Source organism: Rhea pennata, chromosome 1 (genome assembly GCF_028389875.1).
Source record: "Rhea pennata isolate bPtePen1 chromosome 1, bPtePen1.pri, whole genome shotgun sequence".
In the NCBI taxonomy this organism is placed as follows: domain Eukaryota; kingdom Metazoa; phylum Chordata; class Aves; order Rheiformes; family Rheidae; genus Rhea; species Rhea pennata.
Window position 1 is genome coordinate 131172743 of NC_084663.1, and position 17222 is coordinate 131189964.

A 17222-nucleotide genomic window follows, 5' to 3' on the forward strand; every position below is an offset into this window, starting at 1 on the left:
TATGAGAGAGAGTGACTTTTCTTTTTAAACATTAAAACAAAGCCCGCTTCAGTTTTCCAGTGCCAATGTTGAATTTCTAATTGTACCTCCTGTCTTAACCATGTAGGTGTGTTATACAGAAAAAAACTATATCCAGGTTCGAGTACACAGTGAGGTTTATGATGCAGATACCAGAGAACATCATACAACCAATATCTTCCATTTTACATTTATATCAGAAAAGGAGGTCCCACGGGTTGTCCCCAAAACATATGGAGGCAAGTATCCAATTAATGCATTTTCATTATAACTCTGAGGAAAGAAGACTTTCTTTCTATTCGAATATAATGAAGTGCTGTTCATTTTACTAGATGAACTATTGACATTTGAATAATGTAACAACATTTCATGGCATAGCACATGTATTGTATGCTTTGATGATAAAACAAATGCATTTTGAATTGCTCTTTAGTATTGCCACTCTCTGTAGTTGCCCATAATTGATACTAGTTGCTAGTGTATTGTCTCTTTTCTTCACGTTATTTCAGAGTCCATGTTGTATTTAGATGGGAAGCGACACTTCACTGCAACCTTAAAAGAAATCTAAGAGGCACTGAATGCTTGAATGCTGCATCAACGGTGTAGCAGCGTCCTGTCTTTGAAAGAGAGCTGTTGCCAGAGATGACTACCAGACAGGTGCCTGCAGTACTTAAAAAAAAAAAAAAAAAAAAAAATCCTTTTTAGCACTATTTATGTAGTTGCTTGTAAGTGTATTTCTCTACTACTAGGAAATTTTTTAGAACTCTACTTTGACACAGTGATTCTTATAGGAAAAAAGGCTGAAAAAAAATACCATCTTTAGAAAGCTTCTGTCTGTCTGCTTTGAGAGATCTTGTTAACACCTTTGCTGTCTCGTCACCATCTGCCTTATTTCCCTTCGTAATTCACCTTTGTGTTTCTCTGATAAGGAGTAGAAGTTCTATCAGAAAAATATGGGCAATAAGTAGATAAGTGAAGATGAAGCCATTTGACCTACATTAACGTGTAAATTAGGTTCAGGATATTGTTGTTTTTGAGCAAAGACACAAGCATCTGGACAGTAGCAAGCTCACAAATTATTAGAGTGTGCAGAAGATATTAGTATGTGCATATGCAAACAGGCATTTTCCATCATCTGTGATTTTACAGTGTTGTTGCTGCTTCTGTTTTGGATGGTTTCCTGTTCCCTGGGGAGGAGACTGGTTTTTGTAGTGAAATAAAATAGCCAGGTGGGCTGTTCTGGCATTCTGTTTGCATACAGCCAGTCCTGCTAACCTCTTGTAAAAACTTGTTTGTTTGTTGCTGTAACTGCAAGTGCGATCCTGAATGAATTATTCATGATGGTCTGTAGAGTGGAGATCTGATTGAGATTGGGAAAGGGCATTGTAGAGCGAAACATTTTGGTTTATTTGGGGTTGGGAGCAGAGAAAGGACAATGCTGATAGAATGGTAATGGTTGTGTTTGATAGATGCAGGAGTCAAGGGTCCAGAGAACCTGTGTTGAGCATCTCCCAAGTCAGCTGCTGAATTGCAAGAGAATTGTTATTCTCCTATGGGGGAATAACTATACCATTCCTGTTTAAGGGTAGACTGTAATGGAATATGACTGTTGCACTACTCTAAAGGTTGTCAAGTTTATCTGTGAAGGACAGTCACAGCCACAAAATTGGATCTCTGATACCTTCAAATCAAGACAGATGTCCTGTGTGATCAAGACACCCAAACCAGAGTAGCAGACTCAGCAGTAGGTTAAGTGGCTAAACTATCATGTGCTACAGTGCAGGAGAATAAACTCAGCTGTCCCTTTTAGGCTTAAAATCTCCAAAATGGGGGAAGCAGCAGGTAGATTTGGTGTGACTCAGCAAAGACACATGAAACAGGTTAATAAAATAAAGCAACGTAGTGAGATTTTATTTCTAAGTAGGAAAGTTTGAGAAATTCATGATCAGGAGCAGCTTCCTCTGACACTAGAATGATGATGTGAAGTTCATAGCTTGTAAAAGCTGATGGCCGTTCACGGCAGGGGAACGAGCGTTCCTTCTGCTGGCGCATAACACGTTGGCCTTTCCCTTCTAAGATTTTGCTGCATGTGTTAGACAGCTTTCCAGTGGAGAAACAGCGTTACTTGATATGGATTACGTTGTTGCGTTGCAGTGATAGCATGCTCCCTCTCCCTTATATAGAGTTCCTCTCTTCAGCCACACTTCATTACTGATGCAGCTATATGATCTTATACTCCTTTAATAGTTACGAAACTGGGGGTATGTACTACGTGTGTGTTTTCTGTTTTCTTCCTCTTTGTGCTCTTTGGAAGCTGAATATATTTGACTGGTCACACACAAAAAAAAAGAACTGAAATTCTGTCCCACCTTCACCCCCTGGCTGTGTGCATGACTGTGGAGTATTCAAACTGAAGCAGGAAGTTGAGAGATCTGTTTCAGAACTACCTATTACTTTTGACTATAGTTTTTTAGCATTGGCCCAGTGGTCCTACATGGGTCACTTTTGCATAGCAACTATAAGTTAAGCGAGTACCAAACTCTTCCTCCACTGCCAGTTATATTTAAATATGAATTCATCATAATTTCTAAAGTTACCATTTGGAAAGTGTTTGGAGAGGAAGAAAAGAGATAATGTAGTGGGGAGGAAAGCATGACATAAAACTCCCTGGAAACAGTGAAGAAAATGAATCTAGCAAAGGTTCTTAAAAGGATGTGTATTTTCAAAGTTCATGGTGTCTTAAGAATGTACAACAATCACAGTTAACTATAGAAATGTAGGTATTGCCATATAGAATATAGGTATGTGTGTGTATATACATATACATATATATATATATATATATATATAAAAATATATAAAAACTATGTAAACTATGTATAGTAATAAAAAGAAAGACATAGAATATGTGTTCATGTATTTTTAATCTTGGAAGGTAACTCCAGGCTGACTCTGTCTTTGAGACTAGGCCAAGGATATCTGTGTTTGAGGAATGTTGTTTATGTACATCACTGTATGCTTTCATGGGTAAGATAAAATTAGTTTTTCTTAAATTTCACATTCAGAGTTGAAATATTTTAACATAGTAATTATTGTTAGGTTTATATTGCAACTTAATGACCAACCCCTTGCTGCTATAAAGTGACTAACCGTTACCACATAAGGCTAAATGTGTTAATAGAAAATATTTTTGTTTATAGCTTAACATGTCTGTGGAACTGGCTATGGCTCTGTAGTGGAAAGTAAATGTTTCTGTGCCCATCATGTCTTGGAATACAGCAAAGAAGTGGGAATTCCAGCAGCTGGATTGCAACCCCAAGCCTCTTAGTTAACAGTAATGTATGAGGTGAATTCTGTGAGATCAGGTGGGCTAAGTGCCCCCCATAGTGCTTTATTTTGGATGTCTTTATTTCTTGTGTCAAAAATAAAATGATTAAAAATGACTTAGTACAAAATATTGGAATAATTTTTAGTAATCTCTCCTCAAATTTTCAGGATTCTTTTGCAGCTAAGAGTATTGTAGGACGCATTGTAGGAATGAAGTTGCTGAAACTGTGACAGCATTAGCCGGTGTGCGAGGGTCGTTGATGGTCCTTGGGGACTCGGAGAGCCAGGAGCATGTGCCCAGGGCTGGCCAGGCCTGAGCCCCAGTGGGGACACAGGACTTGGGCAGTCCTCGCTGTCTCAGCTGGCAGCTGATGGGGGCAGGCTGAGTACAGGATTTCTGCACGGGGCTGGTGATTGCTGTTGTTGAAGGCATAGTCGAGGGAGGGTGCAATGATGATATCTGCATATAAAATACACTGGTGCTGCTGTGACCACTGGCAGTCTCACGTCCCAGCAGGGCATCCTAACCAGGAGGCTGGAGGCTCTTCTGGGCCTCTGCCCTTTACTCTGTATCTTTTACACAGCGGAAAGGGGAGACTCTTGGAGCAGTGGAGTGGGGCTCTGGGGACCGGTGCTTGGGGTACTCAGTAACACATTCTGGTTCCTCCTTACGAGTTAGCTCCTTTATTTTATCTGGTAATGGTTCAGTAAGAAACTGCAGTCATGGCGCAGGGACAAATCCCCCCCTCTCTGGGCCTTACGCTTTTTGTGTTCTGCAGGATGGTGGCGGGGCCTCTGGCAGATCACCTCAAGAATTAAATGCTGCTTAAAGTGAACTGCTTTTTACAGCGACACAAGTAAAACAGCATCAGGGCTCTGCATCTCAGGAAGGTCAGACCCCAGCTCTGGCAGAGCTGGTTGGCTGAGGAGCTGGAGGCAGAAGTTTCTCAAGCACATCCACGTGCAATTTGGGCACCATCTGCCGGTGGTTTTTGGTAAGATAGCTTTGCTGGAGCACCAGCCCCGAGGAGGTTGGTTCACTTCTTTCAAAAGGTGGAACCTCTGTACTTGTAGAGGTGGCTTTCACCTCCAGATACCACCACTTTATGAAGCTTTTCTTTTACAGCTGAGACAGCAATCCCAAGAGTGTGAGTTTTTTGCCTAAAAAGGCAGTGGAAGTTGAAGGCATACATTGTGAGTCTCATTGCTTTCCAGGAGTTTTGTTCACTTCAGACATGCCTTCCACAATACATATTAAGGAGCCTCTTTGCTGAAGAGTTTGTCAGATCTAAGTGGTCACCATGGAATAGAAAAGCCTTTGGCCTGGTAGTGTGGGCTTGGAAGAGAGCTTTTATTATGTTTGGGAAAAGTTGGAGCCCTGGAAAGTTTTTCTTTTCTGTCTTTCGAAAAGACAAGTTCCCCAGCTGTTGCATCTCTCTCCTTAAGCACCAGTACAAGTACTGTATTTTTCATCCAGTCTTTTCCTTCCTAAACTTCCCTACCAGCATATTCAAATCTCTATAAAACCCTGTTCTGCCTTTCTATAGAAATACTCTTTCCTTTCAAATATATATATGGTTACATGGAGACTCAGGTCTTTGCTTAAGGACTGTTTCCTTAAAACTTTTTATTCCTGTTGAACTCCTTGTTAAAAAATAGTTCCGTAGTCATTCCTTATTGTATGCCTTCCTTACTGTAGCCCTCTGTAGAAGGCCAAGCCCTTTAAATTTGGCCCAAGTATACAGCTGTGCACCTGAATCTGCTATTTTCAGAGGTGTGCAGGCTGCGTCAGTGTGCTCGGTCAGTAAGCATTCTCGGCCCTGTTTTCCTTTTTCAGCGTGGGAGTTGTACAGCTTCCAGTGCACACTTTTGTGTGATGCTGCTGCTGTACCTGCTGCAGTGGCACAGCCTATGGTTCTGTTACTCTGAGTTCCTACCTGCCTGGCTCAGCAAGGAGCTGTAGGCTGCAGTATATTCAAAATACGGGTGTTAACTCCTCCTCTCCTCTTTCCCCTCTCTTCTCATTTGCTGGCTCAGTAGAACAAATGTTCTTGCTGCTAGGAGAGTTCTAGGTGTGTCTTCCCAGACTGAACACGCAGGCAGAGTAAGTACTTGTACTGATGGCTAAACAAGAGCAGAGCTGTTTGTCAGAGGCACATATGTTAGGTTTGTTTTGTGCCCTGGGCTGCTTATGAATATCCATGGAGTGGCTGGGCCTGCATTAGTCACGCTGGAGTTGTTTGGAGTTGTTTATTTGAATGTTCTCTTTGTTGACGATTTAATCCTGAGCTGATTTACAGCCCAGGTATGTGAGAAACTCTCTCTCTTATGTGCTGCCTTTTGGCATTTTGAATTTGCAAGGGCTGGAGCAACACGTTGCCAGCCTCTGGCATTCATGTCTTCCATGTACCTGTTTTGCCTCTGTTGCACTCTGGCTGTGGTCATGCACTGCTCTCCGAGATCTGAGGGGGAGCTAAATTATCATCAAGGCTCTTGTATCTGGGGCTGGTGGAGTTAGGCTTGCTGTGGCGGTAGTTCTGCCTGCCATGCACATGCCCAAAGCTACCATTTGTGTTAAGAGCTGAAGCAAAAATCAAGCAGCAGCCTCTACCCTCAACCTGCAGCTACTAACCTGAAGAGCTGCTCATTACTCACTGAAATGTACAGAGTCAGGTAACTTTACAGTGAAAATGCATCTGTTGGTCTAGTTCTACAGAACTGTACTGGAGCATCTGTGTACATGGAAGGTATTATATGAACTGGCAGGGAAGGGGGAGCTGAGTTCTCTGGAGCATAGCATCCAGGTATGGATACTAGTGATACTGGATTGGAGCAGAGAGGATGTGTCATCTGTGGCCTTTTCACAGACCAGAGCACAGCAGTCCTGGTGACAGGCTGACACTGATTTATGGAGTTGAGCACTGTCTTTCCAATTGCATAAACTGTAGAGTATTATGTTAAAAAGAGGGAGGGGTGGGAAGGGTAAGAAAAAGATGTTCTTATAAAAGGCATCTCCAGTGAAGGTAAGGATTAGGTATGTGTTAGAAGGTGATGTTATCCCTTGAAAGAAGAAATACATGTACCTGAGCCAGAGTTTCTGATGGCCAATGAGCACATCAATAATAATCTTAGGAAAGAAATTACTCCCTTAAAACTAGGAGCCATAGTAACATGTGGAGCAGCACAGAGCAAAAACTAGTGTGTGTATCTGTAATACTTTAAGACCAGGATAAATACCGCCCATGGGGAACAGAACTGATCTTATCAGCATGTTAACTACAAATGCGTGAGAAAAAAAATACTGGTTCAGCTCTTGAACTACATGAACTGACATAGCTGATTTTCTTTTCCAGTGCACTTGTACTGATTAATGTAGCATAGACTATGTTAATAGCTTAAAGAAAAAAGTGTTTTCCAACTTCGGACAAGCTAGAAATTTAATTCAGCAGCCGTAACTATATTTTTGGCTTCAGGCTACTATTGCCTCTGGAATGTGGTCTAACGAACCATACCAAGTTGCTGTTTGCTAGCTGTAGCTCCTAGATTGCTTCATTTCCACAAAATCCTGTCTGCTTGGTCATGCTGTATCAGTAGTGAAACTCATGAATCTAAGTGAGATGCTAAGGAAAGTATGTTTTGGGAAAAGCAAGCATCTTAACAATACTGGCAGGGTAAACATGCTATAAATGTATTTCACAAAATACCCTCTGATAACTAATAAGCTTATCAATCTCCTATTTAAGCAGCTGGAGCTATAACTGTCTTAGCCAAATTCAAGAAAGTAACAAACTTAATGAAATTTTATTGGCAAAAATCAAGTTGAGTATGACGTATGCAATTCAACAGAAGTGAGCCTCAGTTTAGTTTATCAAAATACTTCAGTTTCCCAGCAGGATCAGGAATTATCTGTACAAGAAAGAAAAAGAAAATGTTAGTCTAAAAACAGTATCACACAAATATGATGTACTATAAAACCAAAATACCATCATACTGTGAAGTACTGTGTTAAGGCCAACCCACAAACAACATCTGAACGTTTATTCTAGTATCTAGAATTGTATTGACCTGATACTAGATTACTGTTTATCTATATAGATGCCTAAGAGCAGAAAGGTTTAATTGGTGGAAGAGAGAGTGCAGCCTACCAAAGGAAGAGTCTGGACAGCTGAAAGCACATACATCAATGTTGCTTGCACCAAAAGCAAGGTATTTAACATCTATAAACAATGTCTTGGAACTTACTTACAGTTCTTCCCTTGGCCACCACACTCTCATGGCTTCCTCTGGTTTGATCTAATCAAATCAAACACGTTTAGAAGGCATTGGCTATAGATGCTAAAGTATCTTCAAGCAAGTGTGTTTGAACTACTCTATTTAAGCATTTTTTTCCACAGAGAAGAAAGAGAACAGCTTATGCATTCAGCACTTTATATTGATAGTACTAGACCTGTTAATCTCAGCATTGTAAGACTGGTTTTCAGAAAAAATGTAGTAAATAATATACAGTTACAGTATTAGATTACGGAGGACAGAACTTCCAATGCCAAAATACATATCTGTTAGGCCAGCCAGACCTCCTTCATCTTAAAATCTTAATATTCAGCTTTTCCCTCTGAGACAAACCTCTGCTAGCTCAAAGGATGTGACTTCTGGCCTCCGGTTGTCCTGTAAAAGTTTCACACCCAGGAAGTAAAACTAGTTTAACATTCCACTGTTTTTACTGTCAATTAAAATGTACACTATTCTGTTTAGAGGCTGCTGGGACCTGCTGTTTTGTAAAGATAGAAGATAGTTCAGAGAAAGCCACATAAATGAAAGTGATCTCATCTAAACTAGGCAACTCAGACCTTTAGTAAAAGCTTCATTATTCTCCTGAGGCTTGATCCAAGCCCACAGAACATAAACACTCATTGACATCATTTATTTGAACCCTGCCTCCTCTTCAGTGTGTAGTCACATGCAGAGGAATAGTAACAAGAGCTACTGTGCAGCAAAGCAGTGCTCTCTCTTGGAGTTCTGACCATGTCATATTGCCTCCATGGAAAATCCTACAGCAGCCTGTGAACATCAGTTATACTGGGTAGTGCCTAAGATCCAGGATCAAGACACCATGGTACCTAGTACTTGTCAGACTTTGGAAATTTTTGTGTTCTTTCAACTTCCATGTGTAAAACCAAAACTCTCTTGAGCAGCCATCAATTAGCAATCAAGAACTCTTCACACCTGATTTGGATAACTTGAAAACTCTCAGTCTGACCTATTACCTCAGTTATTTATGAGAAAAATGAGCTATTCTCTATGAAATAGTAATCCAAAAGCTGTAACTATGAGTTTACTAATACTTGAAACATTCATAATAAAAATTACCGTCACTCAACCTTCTTGATGGTGTCATTTCACTGAAAGTTGCAACAACTTTGTGTTTCACTTTAAAAAAAACAGTTATCATTTCCATTAAAGTAATGGTATTTAAATATAACTTACGGTTTCACTGCCAGGCTTCCATCCAGCAGGGCAAACTGGAAAAATAAATAAATAAAAGAGTAAATGTAGTTATTTTCACACACGCTTGCTTTTTTTTGGACATCTTTAATATTACTCTTTCTGAACTAGAAGTAAAACAACACAGAAACATCACATGTAAATATCTGCAACTATGAAATATGCAATTTTCTTTATACATGTGATGGTATCAGTAACACATTTGTAACTGATACTACCTACCACTTCCATTAACTGAAAACTGATTATCTCTAGATAGATGTTTGCATCTTGGTTTAATTCTCATGCCCTTCTATATTAAGTATTGGCAAAATAATATCTGAGAATTAATGCCTATTCTTGTTGTACACAGAAATTTCATGATAAAATGCAGATGAACAACACAAGAGACCTAGCTTGTTTTAAAATCAACACCAGGGAAATTCTACTAAGCAAGGAAATCTGTTCAAAGATTCCACCAGAAACTGATTTTTTTATTTGAAACCTTGCTCATAAAACAAGAAATACAGCATATGGCGTGGCTGAGCTGCTCCAGAGAGCCCTGACTCTCTGTGAGTCTGCCTGTGCAGACACACATTCCTGAGTGAAACTCACGTCATTCACAGCGCTCTCTGTGAGGCTTTAGGCCCTGAGTTATGCCCTGTTATGCTGCTTTAAAGCACCCTGCCATACAAAATACTGCAAATATAATTCAGGAATTCTGAATGATTTTTTTCTTCCGCTCTGTGCAAAGAATCCAACAAAATGTCTCAGGAGGCTTGCCTCAGAGTTCATGCAGAAGCTGAGGAGATAGCGTGTATGACAGAAAAAGATCTTGTACTTTGGAAACACATTGCATAGATGAAGATTAATTTGTAACTAAAGTAAGAGAGACTCATTTTCCTTACTGGGAAACTATTAGGTTTGTAGCCTAAGTATCAGTATTTATATTTTCTAATTCTGTACAGCAAAGCATGACAATTTGTACCATTTCTGTTTGTAGGTAAACTGCAGTTGTACCTCTTTCTTCAGATAAAGATACTTTTAAACGCCAAGTGAAACTGAGTTGAAATGAAAGTTAAGCTGCTGAACATCTGTATTAATATTTAAATAACATTTAAATAATTAATTTGTTTATTTAAATTCATTATTTAAAGCTATGTAAAAAGTTCACTCTGCAGCTGAACAGCAGGGAGGAATACAGCCCTATTTGAGACAAAATAATGACCTGAAGTCAGCGAGAAATACTTTGTCAGGGGAAGATCACCCTGTAGCACCTGTAAAGAAGACTGGTGGTCTAACTTTCACGACATCAACGTGCTTCCTGATATGAAGCACTCTCAACTACTTGTTGCAGATCATCATCAACAAATGACATGGGACAAGGACTGCCATGTTGAGCATCAATCCTAGTCTGCCAACATATACTGCAGTACTAGGCTGATTCTGTAGTGCCTCATGTATTGTGCAGATTTTATGCTTGTTGAAAAATTTTATATACATATATGATTTATATATATATGTATGTATATATGCCTCAATTCAGACTGAGAAATGCTTTATGCTCTGCATTCTCACACAGGGGTAAAGCAAAATGTCAATTACTACACCAGAGGCAACCTAGGGAAGAACAACCTAGGGAAGACCCACAAAATCTTGAAGCAGGACAATCAAAACACTTCACAGATGCTCCATCATTCTCGTCTCTGATGATACCAAGTACCTTGCTTCCAAAAAGCTATAAATACACCTTCCAGTCTAAATAAAGCAATTTGCAATACAAAAAATATTTTAAAGAGCACCTTCTCCATGTTTGTCTGTGTACTGAAATGCTTGTACTAAACGAAGCGTTTCATCCACTGATCTCCCAACAGGAAGGTCGTTCATTGTGATCTGTCGAAGGATTCTCTTATTGTCAATAATGAAAAGGCCTCTGTGAAAATATACATAAGTTTCTCTTTTTAGAAAACAGAACTAATTACAGTGTTGTCTTCACATGCTATTTTATGTCTGCTGGATGAGAAAAATTTGATCTCCACAAACACCATGCAGTGTCCACCATCTTAGAATGCTACTTACCTAGTATTTTTTTAATTTGTAGATATCAAATGAAATGAGCTGAGGGCAAGTTAAAAACAGAAGAGGAGATACATCTTTGTCTGCATATCTCCTCTTCTCTTTTTAAAACAGAAAACTAAACTTTGGGATGTGGCAGATGCTAAGACATAGAGATCCAAAAAGCAACTGGTAAAATTTATGGAAGAATCAGGCCTCAGGTTACCCTCAGTCTTGTCTTCACCTGGACTTGGGAGGCCCCTAAATCACAGCAATTCTGGGGAATTCTTACTGTTGTGTTGCCCTGCCCTAGGCATCTGCTGCTGAGTGCTGTCAAACATGATGCCAACTTAGTCCCTGTTCAGGCTCATCATGGCTATTCTTTTGTGTTCTTCAGCATTTATCTTATCCCTGAGCGTGAATGCCCAAGTGAAAACTGCTCTCGCTTTAAAAAAATACCACTTTCTGGTGTTGCTTAGCTCATGAACAAAAGGAGTATGTCTGCATACTATGATTCCAATCACACTGATGAGCCCTCATGTATTTTCAAGTACTAAAGGAAGGCTTCATATGAAAGTTATTTAATGCAAATTATTTTGTGCAACAGTACCAAATAATTGGCATGATGTGTTGTTAAAGCATTTTGAATTGTGCAAATGAGAAGGAAAGATCTTTTGTAGGTAGGTACATGTTGTAAGTTAGCTGCAGAGTTGCTAATACACCATAAAACAAGATCATGGGATGTGCCCTCTATTTCATGTGAAAAAGTACCAGCCACCCTTATAATAATGCATATAGCTCAACGGTAGCATAAAAGAAAAATTTCAAATGCTTCTTTAGCTATATAATAAGATGTTCTACTCCAACAAGGAAAATTAACTGTAACAAAGTGAAATACCTAAGTGTATGCCCTTGATCTTCCAGATACACGCCATAGTCCTTTGAAATTTGGTGTGTCAAATCTGAAAGAAGTGGAATCTTCATTGGTCCAAGTCCTCCTTGTTTTCGAGGAGTATTGATCCTTTGAAAGAAATGAGAGGTAGCTGTATCCTTAAGTTTCACATCCCCTACAGAAAATTAAGCCACAAACCAGAACAGTACAGACAGAAGGATTTACTGAAATTTTTGGTTTTTTGTTCTGCACGCAGGGGATATGAATGCCATCCATGGCACACCAGTGAACTCATGAGCTGGAACAATGTCATACATTTTTACAGACACTTGCATTCATATATGTGCACCTTTTTTTTTTTTTTTTTTTTTTTTTTTTGTAGTTGAAATATTTTGGATTGGGACATGATATATTTCAAAGAATACATATTAAGCAACCTTCAAAGATAATGGTACTTTAATACACTAGGGTTTAACATTTTTACCACCAAAAAATATTTTAAGAAGTTTTATCAATGGCATCATGCTTTTATACATTATGATATACCTACATATGCTACAAATCTGGGGAAACCATTCTTCAGCTAAGATGACCCATGAATAATTTTTAATAAAAGACAAGATACATACCATGCTAAGTGAGTGAACTTTGAGTCCACTGAACATGCTACTACTTCAGTATTTATTGCTCTGAATTCTTCAATTCTGTCACTGAAGGCGATTATCTCAGTTGGACATACAAATGTACTAGATAAAAGACAAAAAAGTCAAAGTTTCTTCAAGCATCCAGCAAGTTCACTTTTTGACTTATTAGTAACTAGCTTCTTCAAAGGAGTTAGATTTTGTAAAAAGAAATGGAAAATAAGTTATGGACTTATCAGAAATTATTTCAGCTTTTGTTTTTTTATTGCCTCTTCAGATATATACCAAAATGCTGATTGACAGATTATCCAGTCTCAGATTCTAGCTTAATTACAATTTACTACTAAAGAAGATTATAAGCCTACAGTTAGCTTATGATCTGGATGCAAGCATCTTTATAATTATTTTCTCTCAGACTTGGCAAATATGAAGTAGCTGAATTTAAGCATGATATACCAAGTCAGTGGAACATATTGTAACTTCTTGATGCAGTGTATGTCTGCTTATTTTAAGTATTTTAACTCGAACTTCTTTGGTTACAGAAGAAAGATAATGGTAAAGAAGATCACAATTCCTTGGTCTTTGAAGCTATATGCAAAGTAAGAAACCAAAAGTCACGTCGTTCCCTTAATAACATTAAGGCAGTTATGCACCCTGTCACTGTACTGCTTATTCTGCTTCTCATTTTGAGAAAAAGAATGGGATTGCTTGGTAGAAAACAGGAGCATCTTCAACGAACCAGTGAAATTACTGCATTCCAACTAAAGGAGGGTAATGTTGAATATTCTTAGGATATGGGAAAACACTATCTCTTAATGTCCCTTCATACAGCATGAAAAAATATAGATGAGATGCTATCTTCTGTTTGCAGCAGTGATTTACAGCATAATACAGAATGTAAAGGTTGCCTGACTAGATGCTACAGACAGAAGGTTACTGTTTAGTCTGGAGAATTTATGTGGACAAATACTTTGTTACAATCTTACCACTGCACAATAAAAGTACAAATGCAAAGAATGCCTTTTCCCCCATCTCTCTCCTCTCCTTCCCCAAAACCTCACCTAACAGAAAGGAAAAAAAAGAGAAAAACAACTGAATTTTGAGTCAAGTGTAGCTGCGCTCAGCTTGGTACATCTACAGTGATCTTACTTACAAGTCAAGAGGATAGAAAAAGAAGACAAGGTATTTTCCTTCGTAATCTGTTAACTTCAGCTCCTTAAATTCTCCATTTATGACTGCTGTTCCTTCCCAGTATGGTGCAGGCTTGGAAACTGAAATATGAAGAACAGTCAAAGTAAGAGACTACATGAAGCACACGTTCAAACAAAGCTCTTCATCAGCTAGCTCATGTACATGGATAACATTCTTACTTATGTTTAAAAATAATGTACTGCATGCAATTAAAAAAAAGATCAAGCTTTCTTCTTTAGAAGTTCACAGCTGACCTAGGTTACAGAATGCTGAAGCAACAAACATTTCAGTATGCATGGAAAATATATTATTCGACAAAGCTGAACTTATATATGAGCCACCTGATTCACTGATGATAAAGGATGCATATACATTATCTGGACATATTTAATACATCACATGTTCACCACCAGCTGATGACAGAACACCTATACAGACTGAAGAAGAAACTGGTTTAGATTTCAGAAAACCATACTATTTTGTTATGAATAACTGCTGTGAATCATCAGCATAGGATGGTTAAAATTCATATTGCAACTCTTTCTCCAAGAAAGACTACCTGGAATTCAAGATCAGAAGAAAGTATATGCTCTAACATGTTTAGAGACAAATGCCTAAAAATGCACTGTATATTAGTTGAATTACAAACTGTAATTTGGTTATAGTTGTATTTAAAAAAATGCAATTAGAAATGGATGAAATGTAGTATTTACTATTGCTATTTTAAGGGCTCAATCCTGAATTAAAAAAAAAAGATTCTGCCAAGTACTATTTTCAGTATTAAAGCCATAATAATGTGGATTCTATTGACAATGGTTAGTGTATGCTGGAGATAAGAGGTAAAATTCATCCGAATACAACTGTGATGTAAAGGACATTGACATACAATCCCAGGAAATTATTATGCTGCTGAGAAAAATATACAGAGTCTTTTATCTGGATGATGATTACAGAATAAAGATTGCAAAAAGTACCCTAAAACATCAGACATATTGTGTCTGAAAGTGGACATGCAGTCTTATTTAGTTTAACTTTATACAAGCCATAAATGATGCATTAATATGAGTACACAAAATCAGCAGATATGATTGACAAAACCAGTTTAGTTTTAAATATGTTGAAGATGATTGCTTTTCTTCCTCTTAAGTCTTTTGTAAAATTCTTGATGATCAGATTTCAAGCTCAGGACTTCCCCTCTAATGCTTTTTTTACTGCATCTTTGAAGGTAAGGTATTATTTTCAAGTGTGGGCAAGGACTAATGTCCAAGTTACTTAGAACTGCCCACAGTTTTTCCAAATATGTTGTTTCATTAGAAAAAATGATACCCCTAGCCAAATCTGTAGGAAAAAATTCTCTTCAACTGATCTCTAAATTAGGAGGGAGAAGGTAGAGGAATTTAATAAAATATATTCTACTTTGGACATTTTTAAATTAATGTTATTGTTAAAAAAATTTTTGCGTGAAATGCTGTAGTAATATACATTACAAAGAGGGGGGGGAACAAATTGGTCACATAGTATCTTGGCTGGCTTCCAGTATTTTTCATACCATCTGTTTGCAAAGGTTTAAAATGGAAGTGCTGTCCTGGCTCAGTATAGGAAATGGACTTAAAACTGTAAATTCTCTCAGCAAAGATTACCACTACTACACTTTTTTCAGTTTGCAGTTCTATGAAACTGAAATGTCTAAAAGCAGGTGACCATTTGAACAGGTGCCACTGAACACTGAACGTTTAACTGTACTCTATTAAGATGTTTGCACCTCGCTCTGCCATGATGTAATGAGATGACAGGACAGGACGGACACAAAAACCACTGTCAAACTAAGTTCAGTAATAACCAAAAGCAGTGCTGGCATGGAAGTATCAGACATTTTGTTGCAGCTGTAACATATATCCTGTGTGCGAGAGCTGCAGGTTGTGTGATGTGGTGCCTTAAGCGCGTGGCATGGAGTGGAACAAGCCGAGTGACCTTCTCCATGAAGATTTAGTACCTCTGGTCACAGGGAGCATCAGTTACTTCTACATACTGTGTTTACAGTTTCCCTTAACTCGTTCCCTGCCTCGGGGAAGGCAGACCTGGTTGAATTAGCTGCCAACCTGGCACGGTAAAAATGTAAGTTTGGAAGGGACCTTGAGCAGTCCTTCTGCGCCTCCACGGCCTCCCCCAGCGCACAAAATGGATGCACTATGCTAGTTGCTATGGGCACACACTCAGTTGGAAAAGGGGGAGAAATTCAGGACCCGCCGAGATATTCGCGGGACGCTCCCTTTTGCAGGAAGCTCCCCGTGCTCTAAGGACCGCACGCTGACCGAGAACCTCGGCTCGCTTTTGGGGCTGACCCTGCACAGGCAGCCGGCAGGGACACAAAGCCCGGGCGGGGGGGAGGCTCGGTGCTCGGCCGCCTCCTTCCCGCCCACCCCGGCGGCGGATGCCTCCCTGGGCGCCCGCCGCACTCACCGCCCGGGAGCGGCTTTGGCTCCGCCGGACGGGATCCTCCCGCCGCCTCCGCCGCCGGCGGTGCCGGGCCGCCCTCCCCCGCGCCGCTGACCGCTGCACGGCGCCTGACGTGGCTCTGCCTCCATGGGCCGCGCTGCCGCCGCGCACGCACGCGCCCCGCGCCCGGAGCCCGCCCCGCCGCGCGGCTGTTAACGGCCACGGCGCGGGCCCCGCGGCCGTTAACGGCCCGCCGCCGGGCTCCACACCCCGCCATGCGGCGTTCTTCACCCTCCGGGCGCGCAGGGCTGCCGCTCTCCCGGCCGCGGAGGGGTCGCGCCGCGCCGCGCCCCGCGCCGGGCCCGGCCGGTACCTACTCTTGGCCTGGCTGAGGTGCAGCGAGTGGTCGGACACGGGCAGGCGAGCCGCCTCCCCCGGGTAGACCTGTCCGCCCGCGTAGTAGTGGCATTGCTCGTCGCCCCGCGCCCGCCGCGGCTCCTCGGGCTCCGCCGTCGCCCCGCGCAGCGCCGCCGCCGCCAGCAGCAGCGCCGGCAGCGCCCAGCGCCGGTCCCGCGCTCCGCAGCCCGCCTCCATGGCCCGCCGAGAGAGTGCGCGGCTCCGCGGCGCGGCCCTGGGCGGCGGCGGCGGTGGCGGCGGCGGCGGGGAGGAGCCTGCTCGCCCTGGGACTGGCGCACACACCCACAAATAGCTCTGCATTTCATTTCATTTCATTTCATTTCATTTCATTTCATTTATTTAATTTATATAAATAAAAATATATAAAAATAGGTATGTATGTGTATACATGCAGGTACACAGATATCTGCGCTGCAGCGCGGGCTCAGCGGGAGGAAGCCGCGCAGGGAGGCGAGACATTTCCCATGCCGGCTATCTCTGGTCTGCGGCGGTGTGGGTTCTGCGGGCGTTTCCGAGCACGGGGTTGCAGGGCCGGAGCGCTGGCGGCGGTCTAGCTTCCCGCCGACGTTAAGCAGACGTGAAGCACGCTGTTGGAGGCTTCGCGCACGCCCCGTGGCAAGCTCTTGCCGGGAGGCCTCCGCGTCCCGTGCCGGCTCCTTTTGCAGATGGTTTGTGATAAATGCGCGCTGAGGATGGGCACAGTGCCTGCACCAGGACGGACGGTACGAGCCCTCGCTTTTTACAAAACGAGGCACAGCAGGCGT

At 41.1% G+C, this 17222-nt stretch overlaps 2 protein-coding genes across 8 annotated transcripts in view; one reads left to right on the forward strand and one right to left on the reverse strand.

Moving 5' to 3' along the window:
• The window catches only part of ACOT9 (acyl-CoA thioesterase 9), a 32862-nt gene extending 21337 nt beyond the window's left edge, over positions 1 to 11525 (forward strand). For 5 of the 7 annotated variants that reach the window (XM_062600262.1, XM_062600279.1, XM_062600294.1 and 2 more), the window contains 2 exons: positions 107 to 257; positions 528 to 3461. In XM_062600262.1, coding sequence (XP_062456246.1) covers positions 107 to 257; positions 528 to 586 — 210 coding nt within the window. In that variant the 3' untranslated portion in view covers positions 587 to 3461. Of the gene's footprint in view, positions 1 to 106; positions 258 to 527; positions 3462 to 10408 lie in introns of those variants that run through there. The other 2 variants (XR_009961236.1, XR_009961235.1) reach the window with 2 other exon arrangements.
• Positions 7118 to 16650, reverse strand: PRDX4 (peroxiredoxin 4). Its single transcript, XM_062600315.1, has 7 exons — positions 16419 to 16650; positions 13568 to 13685; positions 12403 to 12519; positions 11780 to 11902; positions 10629 to 10759; positions 8830 to 8864; positions 7118 to 7251 (listed from the first exon to the last, which is right to left on the reverse strand). Exons 1-7 carry the CDS (start codon positions 16633 to 16635, stop codon positions 7201 to 7203), a joined length of 792 nt encoding a protein of 263 aa, XP_062456299.1. The 5' UTR covers positions 16636 to 16650; the 3' UTR covers positions 7118 to 7200.
• Positions 16651 to 17222: the final 572 nt, after the last annotated feature.

What these genes read in the sequence shown, in the direction of transcription:
- PRDX4 (XM_062600315.1), bottom strand. Translation starts at nt 16,635, where the DNA reads ATGGAGGCGGGCTGCGGAGCGCGGGACCGGCGCTGGGCGCTGCCGGCG. An exon ending in TTTTTCTATCCTCTTGACTT is followed by an intron (nt 12,520 to 13,567) that starts GTAAGTAAGATC and finishes TCTTTTATCTAG; the next exon opens with TACATTTGTATGTCCAACTG. An exon ending in GGAAGCCTGGCAGTGAAACC is followed by an intron (nt 7,252 to 8,829) that starts GTAAGTTATATT and finishes TTTCTTGTACAG; the next exon opens with ATAATTCCTGATCCTGCTGG.